General features: G+C 49.1%; 1 protein-coding gene across 3 annotated transcripts in view; it reads right to left on the bottom strand.

The window, feature by feature from the left end:
- The window catches only part of FHAD1 (forkhead associated phosphopeptide binding domain 1), a 124,507-nt gene that overhangs the window by 29,884 nt on the left and 78,015 nt on the right, over positions 1-16,608 (bottom strand). For 2 of the 3 annotated variants that reach the window (XM_063106531.1, XM_063106532.1), the window contains exons 14-20: positions 13,936-14,006; positions 12,456-12,608; positions 9,519-9,626; positions 9,163-9,270; positions 7,444-7,551; positions 3,985-4,092; positions 27-200 (exon numbers count right to left, since the gene is read on the bottom strand). In XM_063106531.1, coding sequence (XP_062962601.1) covers positions 27-200; positions 3,985-4,092; positions 7,444-7,551; positions 9,163-9,270; positions 9,519-9,626; positions 12,456-12,608; positions 13,936-14,006 — 830 coding nt within the window. Of the gene's footprint in view, positions 1-26; positions 201-3,984; positions 4,093-7,443; positions 7,552-9,162; positions 9,271-9,518; positions 9,627-12,450; positions 12,609-13,935; positions 14,007-16,608 lie in introns of all 3 variants that reach the window. The other variant, XM_063106533.1, reaches the window with a different exon arrangement.

Here is a 16,608-nt window from a genome sequence, read left to right as displayed (position 1 = left end):
CCGAACCCTGGAGGACGCCGACTTACCATTTTTGTCTTGGCGGTTTCCAGTTCAGCTAATGTTTCATTTAATTTCATGGTGAGGCTCTCTGCTCTTAGACTTTCAGCCGTCTTTGTTTTCTGAGTCTCTTCTACCATGGCCAGTGCGTCATTTAATTTATTATTTAAAATGTCCTCTTTTTGCCCTTTTAATTCTATTTCCTAGACAAACGACAAACATCAAAATAACAGACATTCAGGAGTAAATATTTCTGCTAGCCTCCCCCGACCCCCTGCCTTCAGAGAGGAGGTAAAACCCTAATTCTGTAATTTGTCTGTTGATCCCTTTAAAGTACAAAGTCCGTGCCTTCTCTGGAAGGTTCCAGAACTCTTCATTACATTCAGCTGAAATCCATCTCCTTGTGATTTCTGGTCTCTGAGCTCACTTCTGTCACCTGGAGCTCATTGAGTTAGTTTTATTTCCCTCTTATGAGACAGCCCTTTAAATATTTGAGAAGGGCTGTCATGTCTCTCTCTAAATCTGTTCTCCAGAATAAGTGTGCTGCGTTCTTTCACCCCTTCGTCACATGACCTGCTTTCAGGACACTCCACTTTGCTTGGGGCTTGGGTCCTGGGATGACCTGGGCTTCAGTTGCCATGTCCTTGGCACATCTTATCCCTCCTCCTGGAACCTTCCTCCAATCTTTGCTTGTCAAAATTCTACTCTCCTCCTGGAGACCCTCCTCAGATAATGTGGAATGTGGGCTTCATGCCAGGCACTGTGCTGGGGGTTTTATGAACATTACTGGGCATTCTCAGACTGTGTTGGTGGCAGTGTAAACTGGTCTGACCTTTCTGGAGGGTCATCAGGAATGTGTATGGTAAATCTGAAAATGCTCATATCCTGTAACCTAGCAAGTCCACTTTTGGGAATTTATCTTAACGATGTAAGGAATGATGCACAGGCTGGTTCCACCAAGCATCCCGTACCCTAGTGAAAGGTGAGAAACGGCCCCAGTGCCTGAGCAGGAGGCAGGGACAAAAACATTGGGTCCATCCCGCATACTGCAAACCCAGGTTGTGAATGATTGCTCAATGACACGGGAACATTTTTATAATATGTTTAGTATTAAAAATAGCTTCCAAGGCAGTGTGCACAGTGTCACAGTATAAATCACTAACTTTGTAATAAATTGTTATTTATTGATGTCTATAATAATGCTCAACATAAGGACGCTCTGGAAGGAATCCCATCAAAATGTCACTAGTGGCAACTCCTCTCAGTGGACTCACAGTTTTTATTTTTTTCTGAGTGATTTTTTTGTCTTCTTGAAATTTTCTAGAATGACAGGTTGTTGCTTTTATAATCAGGAGAGGAAACTGATATTTTTCTGAAAAATAAAATGCAAATACCCTTTTATGATGCTGTTCCCGGGTGTCACTTCATCCTCTTTGTACTGCCGCTGAGCTCTGATTCTTTTTTAGGGTCTAGGTTAGTGTCACTACTACCGTTGAGAAATTCCAACCAGGACAACGTGAAGAGGTGGCCGAAGGAGATGTTCCTGGGGGACGCTAGAAGGCATCCCACAGAGCAGTGAGGCACCCTAGGGGGCCGGAGAACCCACAACCAACTGAAATGGTTTCTCTGATGGGCCATGAAGCCGCCCTGCCTAAGAGCAGAACATGCAGCCCAGCACAGCCTGCCCACGGGGGTGGAGAACAGATTCACTGTTCCCAAGAGAGAAATGATTTTTCTTCTCTCCTCTCTTCTTTTTCATTTCGCCTGTGTGGAAGAAATCAATCTTTTGATTGCTGTTCTGTGAATACAAGTAAAATGCCGTGTGAAAAAGCAACCCCGCGTCTGAGTCGTTCTTTGACCCTGTTCTTCCTGGCAAATGGTGAGTTCCTGGGTGGAGTCCTGTTCCTCCTTATCTGGTGTGATGCCACCAGCCTCCTTTGAGGGTGGCCACAAGACCCCGCCCTCTGATGTCACCGTTCTAAGGACGTTGTTGAGAATGTTTCTTGTTGCAGTACAGAGTCCTCTGTGTGATGCCCCTTAGGAGAGAGTCTTTTGGGGTCTAGTACTGGGAATAGTCAAACCTCCACGAGCAACTGGTCCATGTCTTGTACAAACTACTGGGCTTTCTCTTGCACTGTAACTGCTAGAGCAAAACTTGTGACCCATTCATTGATTTCATGATACACACTTTTTTCTTTTGGCATTAGTCACATTCCTGATGCATTTTATGTCCCAACTAATCTACTTTAAAATTTTTATTAAAAAAAATTTTTTTTGTGGCTGGCTAGATGGGGATCCAAACCTTCATGTTGGTGTTATTGAAAGGACGAGTCAACACCAGTTGACGATCCACTGGAGAGAGATCGTTTATTAGGCAGCACACACACACATATATATAGGGCTTTTAGGGAAGGCTGATTGGCTTAAAATACAATCCCTACTTAGCATACCGCATGGGGCTTGGGGTGAGCTGATTGGTGTGCGATTCGCGCCGGCGGGAAGGAGAATACGGAAGAGAAGGGCAACCAGCACCATGATGGGGTGCGGCCGAGAAGGGCTTATGTGATCGGGGTGTGATCCCTTGGGGCATTTGGGTTCTTACAGTTATAGCACCAAGCTCTAACCAACTGAGCTAACTGGTCAGCCTCATACTTTAAAAATTTTAATTTCTCCTTTTCTTCTACCCCTAATCAATGTATTTCCTGGGAGCTCCACAGAACATCAGTTGGGGAACAAGGAGGCGTGTAAACAGATTGCTCCTCTCGGGCTCTCATGCAGCCTGCAGCACGGAGGTCCACAGGAGGCCTCTGGGAGCAGGACAGTCCTGAGCTGATGGGCTTGCACCACCTCCCTGAACTCTGGTCTGTCTTCTCTGGACATGCTGGTTAGTCAAGACCCCTCTTAACAGGTGGTGTCCAGAGCTGATAAGTAATCCAGGTATGCTTTACAGACACCATCCTTCCTAGAGCAGCATTGTTCAAAGTGCATCAGCAATACTTGGGCTGCTTGTTGAAAATGCAGACTCTTGAGTCCACCCTACACCCAGGCAAGCAGAATCACCGGGGGCAAGGCCCAAGAATTGGACATTTAAAATAAACTCCCCAGAGATTCTGATGCATGCTAATGTTTGGGAACCTTTCTTTGAAGAGAATGATCCAAGATGGATGTGAATAGAGACCTTTTTAGTACCCACTGGTCCCCAAATCCCTTTCAAATCATATTTACCTATGATTTTTATATTTAAATTTAACCCATTATTGCCAAGTTGTGTATTTATCACCTGCTGCTTGACTCTGAGATATTGGTCAGTGTTTGTGTGCGTGCGTGTGTGTGTGTGTGTGTGTGTGTGTGTGGGAGACCCAGCAATACACAGGACACACACACACACACACACACACACACACACACACACACAGCTTTTGAGATGCCCAAGACAGGGCAACAACCCTCTCCACTCCTGAATCCCCCACTCCTAGCAAATGCATTTTGATTATGAAGGTGACGATAATTATGATGACAAGTCCTGGTGGGAAAACTGACATCAAAGTGATCAGAAATCCAGGCACTCATGCCATTTTACCCCAGGCAGCTGAGCCTACACAAAGCTGAAGTACAGCAGAGAGAGAGGGGTGCAGACGCAGGGTTCTGGAGCCAGATAGTCCTGGGTTCGGATCCTGCCCCTTCACTTCTGAGCCATGAACTTGTCATAAGAATATGAGCAGCCCATGCCCACGGTGCACAGAGTGGGCGCCAGGTGCTTGTCTCTGTGTTCTCTGTGTATGTTAGCAGTCACGCCTCACAACTCAACGAGGTTGATCTACCGGTATCATCTGTATTTCACAAGTGGGAAACCGGGCAGAGATGGTAAATAACTTCCCTAAAGTCCCACAGCCAGGGAGGGGCAGAGGTGGGATTTGAAGACAGACTGCCTGGTGCCAGAACCCTGCTCTCCCCATGCCAGGCTGCTCTGGCCTTTGAGACTCATACCTCCTTCTGCTTGGTTAAGAGGTTCTCCAGGTCCTGCACCTTTCTCTTCTCCTTCTCTATGGCTTCCTTGGCTTTGTGTTTCTCGTAGGCGAGGCTGCTCTCTGAGATCTGGAAGTCAAAGACAAGTGGTTTCAGGGTGTGTGCATCAGAGAGAGGAAGGGAGATGACATCTCAGAGGGAAGCCAGGACGAGGCACCGGTGGGACCAGTGAGTCAGGGATTGGCAGCAAGAGCTCAAGGAACAGGGTGCCCACTGGGGAGAGAAGTGAGAACCTGGCATGCCCGCTGTGAGAACCCAGGAGCTGTATCTCGGTGAGTCATGTGCATAAAAGAGAGTGACTCCTCATTCAGGATCTTGGGGATGGTGTTCAGGAAGTGACAGGCCATGAGTGTTTGGCTCATGTCATTTGACACTGAGCTAATGACTACACCGGCATGTGTTGGCACCAATGCAGGCCCTTGTTGGGAAGTACCTGGCTTTTTTGGGAAGTGGGGCAGGAGAGACACCCAGGGAGATGCCTCCTGTGCCCACAGGCCTGATGCCTGTGGCTTCAAAGAAGGACACAGTCTCTTCCAGGCTACAAAGGTCAGGTTTTCAAAAATTTATGTCCAGGACAGTGTGGAACTGAGAACACATACTCTACAGCCCCGGTGATGGGGAGGGCATTGGAGGCCTGGACTCACCTACCCAAGCTCCGCAAGGTAAACAGCAAGATCAGGGCTGAGAAACTCTATTTGCAGCTGTTGGAACGCTTGCAATTACACACCCCACACAAACAAAGTTCACAGGAAAAATATCTTACATATATATGTATGTACCAAAATGTAAATAGAAGTTATTTGGGGGGAATTGGGATGATGGCAACTTGTATTTTCTTCTTTTCACTGCTCTGTATCTTCCAAATTTTCTTTGGTGAACATGTAATACTTGGTAAAAAGAAAAACTGCTGAAAATTGTTACAGGGAATGCTATGCTGGGAGGTGGGAAGGTTTTAATTAGAGGTGCAGAATGAGACTTTAGGCATGCGTGTGGCTCTGGAGAAAAGACAACTTTCCCAATGTTCCCAATGTTTTAACATAACGTATGTGGCCCTCTGTCTGCCCCGCCCTGTTCTGCACACCATCCTCCCCACCCCACCTGGACTTTGACCTCTCCTCCATGCACAGGTGACTGCTTAACACTGCCCCGGCTCCAGCCTGCAGGCCTAAGTCGTGCCTGTCATAAGAGGCCACCAGCTCCCTCCCGTATGCCCCATGGGGAGGGCTCTTTCCCTTTTCTGATTACGCGCCACTTGGCATGTTACAGATGAAAACTGTAATGATGGCGCTGCGTGCGGAATGCATTAGTGCAGGCAACCTGCAACCTGCAGACAGAGTCCACCCAGTTATCCCCATTTTACAGGTGAGGAAACAGAGGCTGTAACTGAGGCAGTAGAAGGACAAGTAACATTCCAAGGTCACACCACTGGGAAGTGGTGGTGCAAGCTTGGACACCAGTGCCCCTGCCCTAACCACTGTGCAACTTGGCTTCTTGGCCCTGCCTTAACCTGTCCTCAGGAACACAACCTACCTGGGAGCAGGAGACATGTTTTTATGTTTATATTTGAAGCTCAGACCCCACTCCTGGCCCATATGTATAAGGGATGCTCTGGGGAGAGCTGTTGACCAGACCTTGGGTCCCACCCCTTATCAAGGCTTGCTCTATGTCTGTGTTCCTTCACCTACCTGGACTCTGACCTCACTTCCCTCATGGGCTTGGCATAGGCTCACTGTCAAGGTCTTTGTTTAAAGCTGTCAATTGCCCCACCCTGTTGTGCCCACTGTGAATTCCCTGCCGCACCTGGACTCTGACCTCACAAGGGCGGGTGCTTCACTAGCATGAACGCATTGATTCCTCACACCAAAGCTCTAGGGTGCTCTGCCCCTACCCCCACATTGCAGATGAGGGCACAGAGAGGGCAAGGGGCTTGCCCAGGGTCACACAGCATGTTAGGACAGAGCTGGGATTTGACCCAGAATTGACATCTGTAGCCCAGCCAGCTCTCCTGCTCCTTCTGAGCCTCTCCCACTGTTGCCCTCCCACTTCTCCCCCTGTCCCCCCCGCTCGTCTCCCATCTTGCAGCAGCTTTCATTTTATTCCACCTCCTGCTCCCTGCCCCAGGTCCCTTCTTCACAATTTTGCCACTTTACCTGGTGGCGCTCTGTTCCCAGGCTCTTCCTCCCCTCTGGGTCTTGCTCACATGTCCCCTCCTCAGAGAGGCTGTCCCTGCCAGTGGGCCACTCTCTACCTGCCCTCCGCGCCCTGCGTCTTCCCCTTAGCGCTTGTGACTCTGGAGTCGTCCCCATGTGCTTGTCTACACGGTTGTCTGTGTCCCCCCACAGGACGGAAGCCCTAGGGTAGCCTGGCCCTGGTCTGTCTTGTTCACTGCAGCGTCCCTGTCCCCGGCACCGGAACAGGGCCTGGCTCATAGTGCGCGCTCAGCAAATATTCGTGGACAGACAAAGGAAACCGAATCAAACAATCACTGAGCTGTCAGCTCTGTATCTAGAAGTTCCATGAGGGCCGGCACATGTGTGTCTGTGCCACCTCTGTCCCCAGAGCCCAGCTCAGGGGTCACTGAGTGATGTCCCCCTGGCCCTAGGCTCCCATCTTCCAGGGTGTGACCCATGTTTGGGCTACTTTAGTGACATCCTCCTGGCTTAGCTTTGAGGCCTGCCTTTCAGAGCTGCTCCAGGTGGGCCCTGTCCCCAGGCCAGTGGGGGTGGGTGGGTGGAAGGGGGTCTCCAGCTCTGCCTGCGCCTGGTACTTGGACACCCCTTCTCACCTCCCCATGTCACCCTGTCCCTGAGGGCACACTTCTTGTCATCTGTCCAGAGGCAGTGACCCAGGCCCTTATGTAGTGTGACCACCATGTGGGCTTGTTACAGGCCCACCTGCTCCCTCACACTCTGTGCTGTTGTGTCTCTTACCATCGGTCAGTCCTGGCAGGGTCTGCTTAAGAGGCTACACCACCAGGCTGGGCCAGGAGGCAGAGTTTCTCCTGTGGCCATGCTGGGTGGGTTCATAAATATCTTCCATAATGAGCTGAGGGACTGCCCCAGACAATGACCCAGGGCTCTCTCCCAGTCTTCCATCCCTCTTCCTTCTCCCCTAGGTAGCTGAGCCAAAGCAGCAAGAGCTTACAGAGGACCCTCTCTGTGCAGGGGCAGGTACTTTATATGTAGGGACATTGCATCCTCTGAGGCAGGGACTGTCATTGTTCCCATTTTACAGATGAGGACACTGAGGGGTAGGAGGTTAGATGGCCTGCCCTAGGTCACACAACCAGTACGTGGCAGACGCAGGCGCTGCTCCGGCATCTGCCCACCTCACTGCCGCGCTGGCTCGGGGCACGTCTGGTTCCAGAGCTCCTCCCAGAGGCTCTGGCTGCTGCGGCCCCCTTCCCTCTGCTGCTCATACCTCCTTCTGCTGGGTTAAGTGGTTCTCCAGATCTTGAACTTTTCTCTTTTCTGTCTCTAAGGCTTCCTTTGCTTTTCTTTTCTCATGGGCAATGCTGCTCTCCAGAACCTGAAAGTCAACGACCAGTCCTTTTGGTTGCCTGCACATTTAGGGGGGAGATTGCTAATCATGATGAGAATCATAATGAAATTAGCGGAAATGCTGGGGGCCTCTATTACCCCCCAGAACCCCTGGCCAGCACGGCACTCCCAGTATGACCTTTCCTCTCCTAGCAATCCCATCAGAGAAGTGCTGTTAGTGGCCCCAGTTTATTGACGCGGAAACTGAGGAACAGGAAGTCGGGGAGGCCCCATACAGTTAGTCAGTGGTGAGGCCAGGATTTGAATCCTGCACAGAGGAAAGCACACAGCCCACATATAGGGGCCCTCAGTAGGGAATGAGCGAGCTGAGGGGGCAGCCAGACTTCCTATCACTGGACTAGGCAACTTCACTGATTAAAAAAAGAATCTCATTAATAATGGAATTTCCTATTACTGAAATAAATCTCTTCAGGAGAATCTGGTTTTGAGAGGAGGGCAGTGTCCTGAATTAATGAGCCACGATAAGCCAATTTCTAGTGGGGGGGGAGGGGCTGAGCCTTGCAAATAATGCTCTGGTCGGATGTAGGGAAAAACTGTTAGTTACAATTCCTAATCAAGGAATTTGATCTAGGAAGTTTCTTGCTGATAAGCTATTCAGCTAAATGGCTTAATGCAAATCACTGAAGGATACAAATGGCTGGCCTGGCCCCTGTTTCTAGTCACTGCAAGAAAGGGCACCTCAGCTTTCAAATGGGTGGTATTTAAACAGGTGTTTGGAACTTGGAACATGGTTTCCATTATAATGGGTGGTTAGGGCCCCAGATCAACCAGCAAAAAGTATTTAATCTACAATACAGCTGAGGTATTGTATATTTTGCAGTGAAAAGTAGTTTAAAAAATTCTAACATGCTGCTGTTCCTATACGAGTCTCAAACAAATCAGAAGAGCAGTAACATTGTGGGAATTTCACATTTATTTGGAAGGCCTGAAGTGGGTTGTTGGGTATGGGAATTGGGCCTGAATAAGGGCAGATGTAGGGAACCTCTGTTTTCAAATATCTAAGTTATTATGTGGAAGAGGAAATGGACATGTCTTGCAGGAGCACAGGGATGGATAGAGGATCGATACCCTTCCAGGAAGAAAAATGCTTTGACCCAACTCAACCTAAAGGAAAATTTTTCTGCTGGTGCAAAGCATCAACACTGGGATGAACCATCCTGGGCTTTAGAAAATTCCTTGGTGGTACAGCTGAAGGCTGGATGATTTTAGGACATTGTTGGAGGATTCGTACAGCCCTGAAGTCCCACGACTGTCATACCCCTACTTCTATGCTTTGGAACACAACCTCCATGCAGAAGATGCCTGTGTCCCCAGTCCTAGCTTGACTCCCAAGCCCTCTCTCTGACTGTGTTTTATGCTGTTTGCAATTTTTTCCCCACTGGTTGTCAAGGCTACAACTCCAGTATTCCCTCCCTGAGTCCCCCATGCTTCCCAAAGTAGCTGAGCCCACCCAAGGACAAATTACACTAGGAAAGATCCACCCCACTCTCCCCTATCCCCTGGGGTTCTGAACTTACTTCCAGATGGCCTGCAAGCCACATTTGGGCTCAATTGGCTCCTGTCCCCCCGAGCAGCGTACCTCCTTCTGACGGGCTAAGCGGCTCTCCAGCTCCTGAGCTCTGGTCTGCTCTTCCTCTAACGCTTCCTTCATTTTGCTTTTCTCTCGAGTAACGCTTTCCTCCAGAGCCTGAAAGTCAATGACTGTTGTTTAACAGACGCGGTCACCATGGCAGGAATATGGACTCTGTGGCTGGCACTGAGTGGCTTCTCTCTTCACTTCTAACTACACCCGCCCTGGGGAGACCGTGGGCAGCACCTCCCAGATCAGAGGTGGGCTCTGGAGTCGGCAGGCCCAGATTAGAGCCCCCAACTCATCCTTCCTGGCTGTGTGGCCTTGATTCGGGTCAGGCCGACTCTGTCCCTCGAGCTGCATACCTTTTTCTGGCGGGCTAAGCGATTCTCCAGCTCATGGGCTCTCTTCTGTTCTTCCTCTAACGCTTCCTTTGCTCTGTTTTTCTCTTGAGTAACGCTTTCCTCCAGAGCCTGAAAGTCAATGACCATTGTTTAACAGACATGGTCACCATGGCAGCACTTTGGATTCGGTGCCAGGCTCTGCGTGGCTCACCTCTTCACTCCTAACCACAGCCCCATGGGGAGACTGTGGGCAGCACAGCCCAGGAGCTCAGAGGTGGGCTCTGGAGTCAGCAGGCCCAGATTAGAGCTCCTAGTGATCCTTCCTGGGTAACTGAGAAGCTGTAGAGGCCTCAGTTTCCCTATCTGTACAATGGGGACTGTAACAATGCTTCCTGCGCTGGGTGGATGGGAGGAGTAGATGGATGATGGACATGAAATTCTTGGCACAGTGACAACCCTTCTTCCCCACTTTGCAGAGGAGGAAACAGGCTTAGAGATATAAGGAACCTGCCCAATTTACCAGTAAATCATGTGAGCGGGGATTTAAACCCTGGCCCATTTAATTCTAAAGCCTGTGTTCTATACCAGGGGTTGGTCAACTATGGCCTAGAGACCAAATCGGGCCTGCTGCCTATTTTTTATAAATAAAGTATTATTGGAACACTCCATGCTCACTGTTGGTGTATTACCTGTGGCTGCTTTTGCACAACAACAGAGCTGAGCAGTCATGACAGAGATCGTACGGCCTGCAAAACTGAAAATGTTTACTATTTGGCTCTTTGTGGAAGTTTGCTGACCCCTGATCTAAAGCATTAGGGTGTGCACAAATCAAGTGGATGTTGCTAACAATTTGTAATAAAACAAAGAATGCGCCATCGACAAAGGCACCTGGAACCTTTTTTTTTTTTTTTTTTTTTTAACCATGGAAACAAAGTCCTCAAACCAGCCAGGATTCTTGAGAGGGAGCCTAATTAATGAGCTTGGACACAGGTATTTTCAGAAAGGGTGGGGCAAGAGCATCAAATGGCATAAGGAAGATTCACTTAATATCAGGGCGCCCGGCACTGAAGTCTGAGAAGTTACTTCCAGGTGAGTCCCCAAGGTCAAGCCAGTCAATGTTAAGTGTCTGAGGCAGGGTGGCCTCGATGGGAACAGTGACGAACACCAGCAGTGTCATATTCTGTCTGGGGAGGGGCCTGATGTCACCTTCTCCCTGTGCAGGGCATGGGGTGCCCTGAGGTTTGTGTTTAACAGGGGGTTCAAGGCCAGCCCTTGGGACAGCTCTGTCAGGAACGTCTGGGAGGTGCAGGCTTGTGCCCAAAGTGGTGTCTGACACAGTGGGGCTGGAGCAGCACAGCCACCAGAAGAGAGATCACCCACAGTGAAGAGAAGAGCAAGGAAGCAGGTGCAGAGTGCTGTGCAGAGCTGCAAGATTTCTAGGTTCTTTCTGGTTTTATTTGGCTCTCCACGGGAAGGTACTGGCTTCTTTTTCTATTTCAGAGTGTTCTTCAAAATGTCCCTGCCTCGATGTATGGCCATCATTAATACCACCTTTACGTGGGTCATATGTGATTTTGGACAGATGGTTCTTCCTGTTTAAGCTTTTATTTCACAAAAGGCAGAAAGGCAGAGAAAGAGGCAAAGAGAAGAAGAGGAGGAGGAGGGAGAGAGGGACATCTTGAGGTGACCTGACACGAATTTGAGGATGAAAGTGAAAAAGGCCAAAGTGCAGAGAGGTCTGGAGAGCAGGTGTGTGTGACAAAGAGGGTTGGTCCCAGTCACTGAGCCACTGGAGCTGATGAAGTGGAGAAGGCAGTGGGCCTGGTCTTCTGTGGGGGAGGAAAGGAGATGCTGATGAGGAGCTGGGGTCCCGAGGACCTTAAGGCTGCTGTCTTAGGGTGGTGGGAGGAGGGGCGCCAGGCAAATGCTGCTGCACGACCTCCCACAACTGTGGTCTCGACTGAGCTGCACACTGGATTCACCCAGGAGCATTTACAAATCCATACTGTCACCCCGATTAGATCAGAACCTGGGGGGTGGGGGGATCGGTGCAAGCCATTGGTATCTTTAAACCTCTTAAATGACAGAAGTGCAGCCAAAGTCATGAGCCACAACGTAGGATGATGATAATGAAGGTAGTAAAATTCACAGCAGTTCCCTGAATACCAGAAAGAGCCAGCTCCAGGGCCATGATGAGAATTGGCATATCACATGCAGTTTCACGGACTTCGCTAGAGATTCTGATTCGATGGGTCTGCGGTGGGGACCAAGAATCCGTATTTTTAACAAAGCATCTAGGTGTTTCTCAGCAGGCAACTTTGGGAAACTCTTCCTCTAAGACTTTGCTCTGAGAAAATGTGGTCTGCAAACTCATAGCATCAGCACCATCTGGGAGCTTGTTAGAAATGTAGGATCTCAGGCTCCCACCCAGACTCACTGAGTCAGAATCTGCATTTTAACAAGATCCCCAGATGATTCACAGGCACCTTAGAGTTTGAGAGGCACCGCTGTAAGGTGCTGTAAGTCTTTCTAATTGTTCTGGTTTCTAGGAAAGTAAGGAGTGATTTTGGCCATTTACTTTCCCTGATAATGTATAAAGAGAAAGCAAAAGGCTGAAATAATCTGAAGTTGATCTTGCACACACTTAGAAACGGTCTGTCAGTGACAAACCAGGACCTGCAGTAATGACTTGGATTTATAAAATCATCTGCAATATGTGAACAAATAAGGTAGCATTTCCCTGAATTTCTATAATCCTGCCTTTTCAAGTGGATTTTGCTGTGAGTTTTAGAAATCAAGCTTCTTGTTCAATCCTCCAAAATTCACCCAGTTTAATTGATGTAGTCCACAGCGCCAAACAAGGAGATTTCTCCATCTAAGCACATGCCCTCAGTATCCCACAGAGAAGCCCATTTAATCAGTTTCCAGTAGTAAAGAAAATGACAGGGACCACCCTACCGCCTTCTCTTCCATCAGTTGCCTGATGCTGGCTTTCAGCTTCTCTTCTTGCTCTAGCTTCTCCCCCTGCAGCTTCTCCTTCTCTGCCTGATGCTCCTGCAGCTTTTCTTGCAGCAAAGACTGCTGCGTTTCCTGAGAACTGTTGATCTTGATCTGAAGTGAGAGAAAAAGAAACCGAAGCCTATAGGGGCCAGGATTAACGAAGGAGTCATCTCCACATCTCTTTATAGACTGTCTACCTTTCAGGGGACAAAGATTTGCACAAAACTTTCTTAAAGACAAACTATACTTAGCTTAGTTACTGCTGGTAAGGAAACAGCAGAATGCAGTGGTTAAGAGTTCAGATTCCCATTGTGCAGTAAATGCATGTATTAAAAGAACACATTACTCCACAAAAATAAATGTAAATAAAATTAGAAAAAAGAATTCATATTCTGGATCTAGCTAGAATCCCAGATCTAATTGTTTGAAGGTGCCTCCTTCTTTAGAAAATGAGGTTAGTAATAGTATCTACCTCTCAGGATTGTAAAGATTAAATGAGATAACATGCAAAGCTTTTAGCACAGTGCTCAGCACAGAGTAGGCGTGCGACAAACGGTGGCTCGAATTAACAGTGATTATTTGCTGGGGTGTGAGGGAGTCAGAAGGCCTGAGCTTTTGTCTTGTTTCTCTCACCCATTAGCTGTGACATGGCAGTAGTCACTAACCTCTGTGGACTTCATTGTCCATATCTGTAAAGCAAGGAGGGTGGACTAGACTAGGGGCTGACAAACCACAGTCCACAGGCCAAATCTGGTCCACCTCCTGTCTTTATAAATAAAGTTTTATTGGAAGGGAGCCACACCTACCATGCCCATTAATTGACATATTGTTGGTGGCTGCTTTTGTTCTATGACAGCAGAGTGAAATAGGTGTGACAGAGCCATGTGGTCTGCAAAGTCTAAATTATTTACTGTCTAGCCCTTTACAGAAAAAGTTTGCTAACCTCTGGACTCAGGTCTCTACGATTGATTGGAATGGTGGTCCCAATTCTTCACGCTGCCTCTGTCTGTGTCTTTGGCTATGTAACTTGTAGTACCCACCCATACCCCAGCCCCTGTCAATGAGCTCAGCCAGTGACTTGCTTTGGCCAGTGGAATGTTAGCAGATGTAACACAAGCAGAGGACTGAAAAGCACAACACGATCTGATTTGCTTTCTCGTGTACCCCTGCGGTTTCTATGGGAACACACCCAGGCTAGCTTGATTAGCCCAGGAGGCCAGACAGGGGACAGTCCCTGTCTTTGCCCTTACACTCCTGGGAGATCTCAGCCACCCTGTCTGAATCTCTTTGTGTGCAAATGGAGAAATCATTTCTCCTATTGGAGGATGTGAGCTGACTAGCTGATAGAGGGGAAAAAAGGGTTTCAAGTGTACTGTGCTTCATAAACGCCCAGGAGGAGCTGGGAACAACTTTGACAAAAAGAACATAAGAGAATTACCTGAAGTTCCTGGGTCTGGCTCATAATTTTTTTATAATGTTCCAGAAGATATATGAGATACAAAGAGAACCCTTAAAAAAGAGAAGCAGTAAGACGGTAAGTATCAATTCAATTCAACCCCTTTGCTTTCCAAATAACGTCTCAACAAAGCTTGCAGACAGGTGGATGAAGCGGTGTCATCCCCCCACCAAGAAGACATGAGCTGCCACCCAACTTGTGTTGTTAGCTGAGGAGCCATGGTTGGGCTCAAATCCAAGTTTGTTTTTGGAGGTGGATAATAAAAATCCATAAACCAGATACCTATGTACCAAATGTCAACTGCGTCCGAAGCACTGTGCTGAGTGTGGGGGACGGTACGAAGCCATGTGGCCCAGGGGCTAATGGCTCAGTCTGAGAGACAAGGTCTAAATGCCTGCTAGGAAACACGCAGTGACCCCAGGCAGCATGTCAGCAACTGCTGGAGGACAGGGCTAGCTGGGGGTCTCAGAGGATGGAGAGATCATTCACCTAGAGTAATCAAGGAAGGCTACTTGGTCGAGGAGCCACTAGGTACAGGCGTTGTTGGGTAGGCAGGATTCAGAGAGTTGGAGGGGAGGGCGTTTAAGAATAGGCGATACAGTAGGCTGAATGACGACCTGCAACGACATCCAGGTCCTCATCCCTGGAACCTGTGGGTATTACTTTACAGGGGAAAAGGGACTTTGTAGATGTCATTAAATTAAGGATTTTGAGATGGGGGGATTATCCTGAATTATCTGAGTGGGCCCAATATAATCACATGGGTTCTTATAAAAGGAGACAGAGGGAAATTTGACTGCAGACAGACAGAGGAGACGGTGTTATGATGGGAACAGAGAGGTCTGCAGGTGCTACATTGCTGGCTTTGAAAATGGAGGAAGAAGCCATGAGCCGAGGAATGCAACAAATAAAGCTGTAGAAGCTGGAAAAGGCCAGGACACGGATTCTCCCCCAGAGCCTCCAGAAGGAAGCAGCTCTGCTGACACTTTGACCATAGACTGGTGAGACTGCATTTGGGCTTTTGGCCTCTGGGACTGTGAGAGAAGAAATGTGTTGTTTTAAGACACTAAATTTGTGGTCATCTGTGTAGTAGCCACAGGAAACTAATATGGGGATAGAGGCAGGCGGGGATTAGGGAAATGCATGTCCTGGGAGGGGCTGAGCCTGACCGGGCTGGAGCAGATGACAGGGGAGAACGTAGAAGGTGTGGCTGGGATGGAAGGGTGAGGTCAGTTTGTGATGGGCTCAGAACAGTGGCCTAAAAAGTGTAAATGTGACGGAAACGTCACTGACATGTATTGAGTGTGTCCCGTGTACCCGGCCCTCGCTAAGCAATTAATGCATGACTCCACTGTATTGTCCCAACATTGTCCCATTTTGTAGACAAGGCAGGGGGGAGGGGCTTTGAGACCTGTGGCCGCAGAATGCCACACCACTGGCCAGTGGCTGAGCCAGACTTGGGCTCAAGTTGGTGTGACTCCAGGGGCTGAATCACTGTTATTCCAGCTGCTGAAGGAGCAGGGAACTGGCTTGGTGAAGAGTAGCTTTTCAGATAAATAACTGGGATGAATTAGAAAGGAATGAGCTAGCAGGGTTTCTTCACTGCAGCACTACTGATATGTCTGGCCAGATGATTCTTTGCTGCGGGGGAGTGTCTCATGCATTGCAGGATGTTTAACAGCCTCCCTGGCCTCTACCCACCAGATGCCAGGAATGCCCCCACTCCCTCACCCCAGTTATGACAATCGAAAATGTCTCTGGACATTGCCAGATGTCCCCCGAGTGGTAAAATCCCCTCTGAGTTAGAGCAGGGAGCTCTGTTAAGAGGCCAAGGGACACCCAGGTATTCGGTGCTGATGTTCTAAGCTAGGGTGGGAGAAGCGGGCCTAAGAAGAAAGCATGAGAGAGAGAAAGCCTTTTTTAGGGGTAGAATGGTGGCCCCACTGTCAGAGGAGAGAGACAGGTTGGGGTGGCGATGGGGTTGGGGAGGTGAAGGGGCCGCCAGGCTGTTTCAGATGTGCTGAATTTGAGGTATTGGGAGGACTCCAAGGAGAGGTGGTCAGCAGAGAGCTGGACCAGCCCAGCCCATCCAGGGTCTTTGTGTAAATTAGGACAGAGTACTCTTGCACCTGGTGGACGTGGCCCGGGCTGGGGACCCCACCTGCTGCCTCGGCTGGGCTCCACTATGTGGGACCCGACCTGCACCACTGCTGCTGGCAGCACGGCCCACGGAGATGTCCATCTGGACATCACTGCATGGGAGGCGCTGAAGCATCTGGAGTGGACAGTTTCTTTGATAGAAAGGAGACAAGTGGCGGGAAGACCAAAGGCTGTGTTGGAGGAAACACTTGCATTAGGGACGGAAGTTCGTGCAGGGGCTGCTGAAAACAATTGTAAAAGATGAGAAGAGAGGCAGGGGTACCAGGCCCCGGAGAGCCAAGAGGTGAGCGGGTTTTAAGCCAGAGAACCAAGAGTGTTGGGCAGGCCAGGGAAACACAGCCTGGGGAAGACGCTGGGCCTGTCAACTCTGCAGGGTGCATGTCAGTCACTGCGCATGGCAGAGACACAGGAGGGAGCGGGCAAGGAAGATGGAGGTGTGACACACCTCTTCAAGGTAATAGGTGGGGACGGGAGTAAGAGCCACAGGAAAGGAGA

The sequence above is a fragment of the Cynocephalus volans genome, chromosome 8 (assembly GCF_027409185.1).
Source record: "Cynocephalus volans isolate mCynVol1 chromosome 8, mCynVol1.pri, whole genome shotgun sequence".
Lineage (NCBI taxonomy): Eukaryota > Metazoa > Chordata > Mammalia > Dermoptera > Cynocephalidae > Cynocephalus > Cynocephalus volans.
Note: the sequence above shows the minus strand (reverse complement) of the source record. Positions and strands in the feature narration are given on the sequence as shown.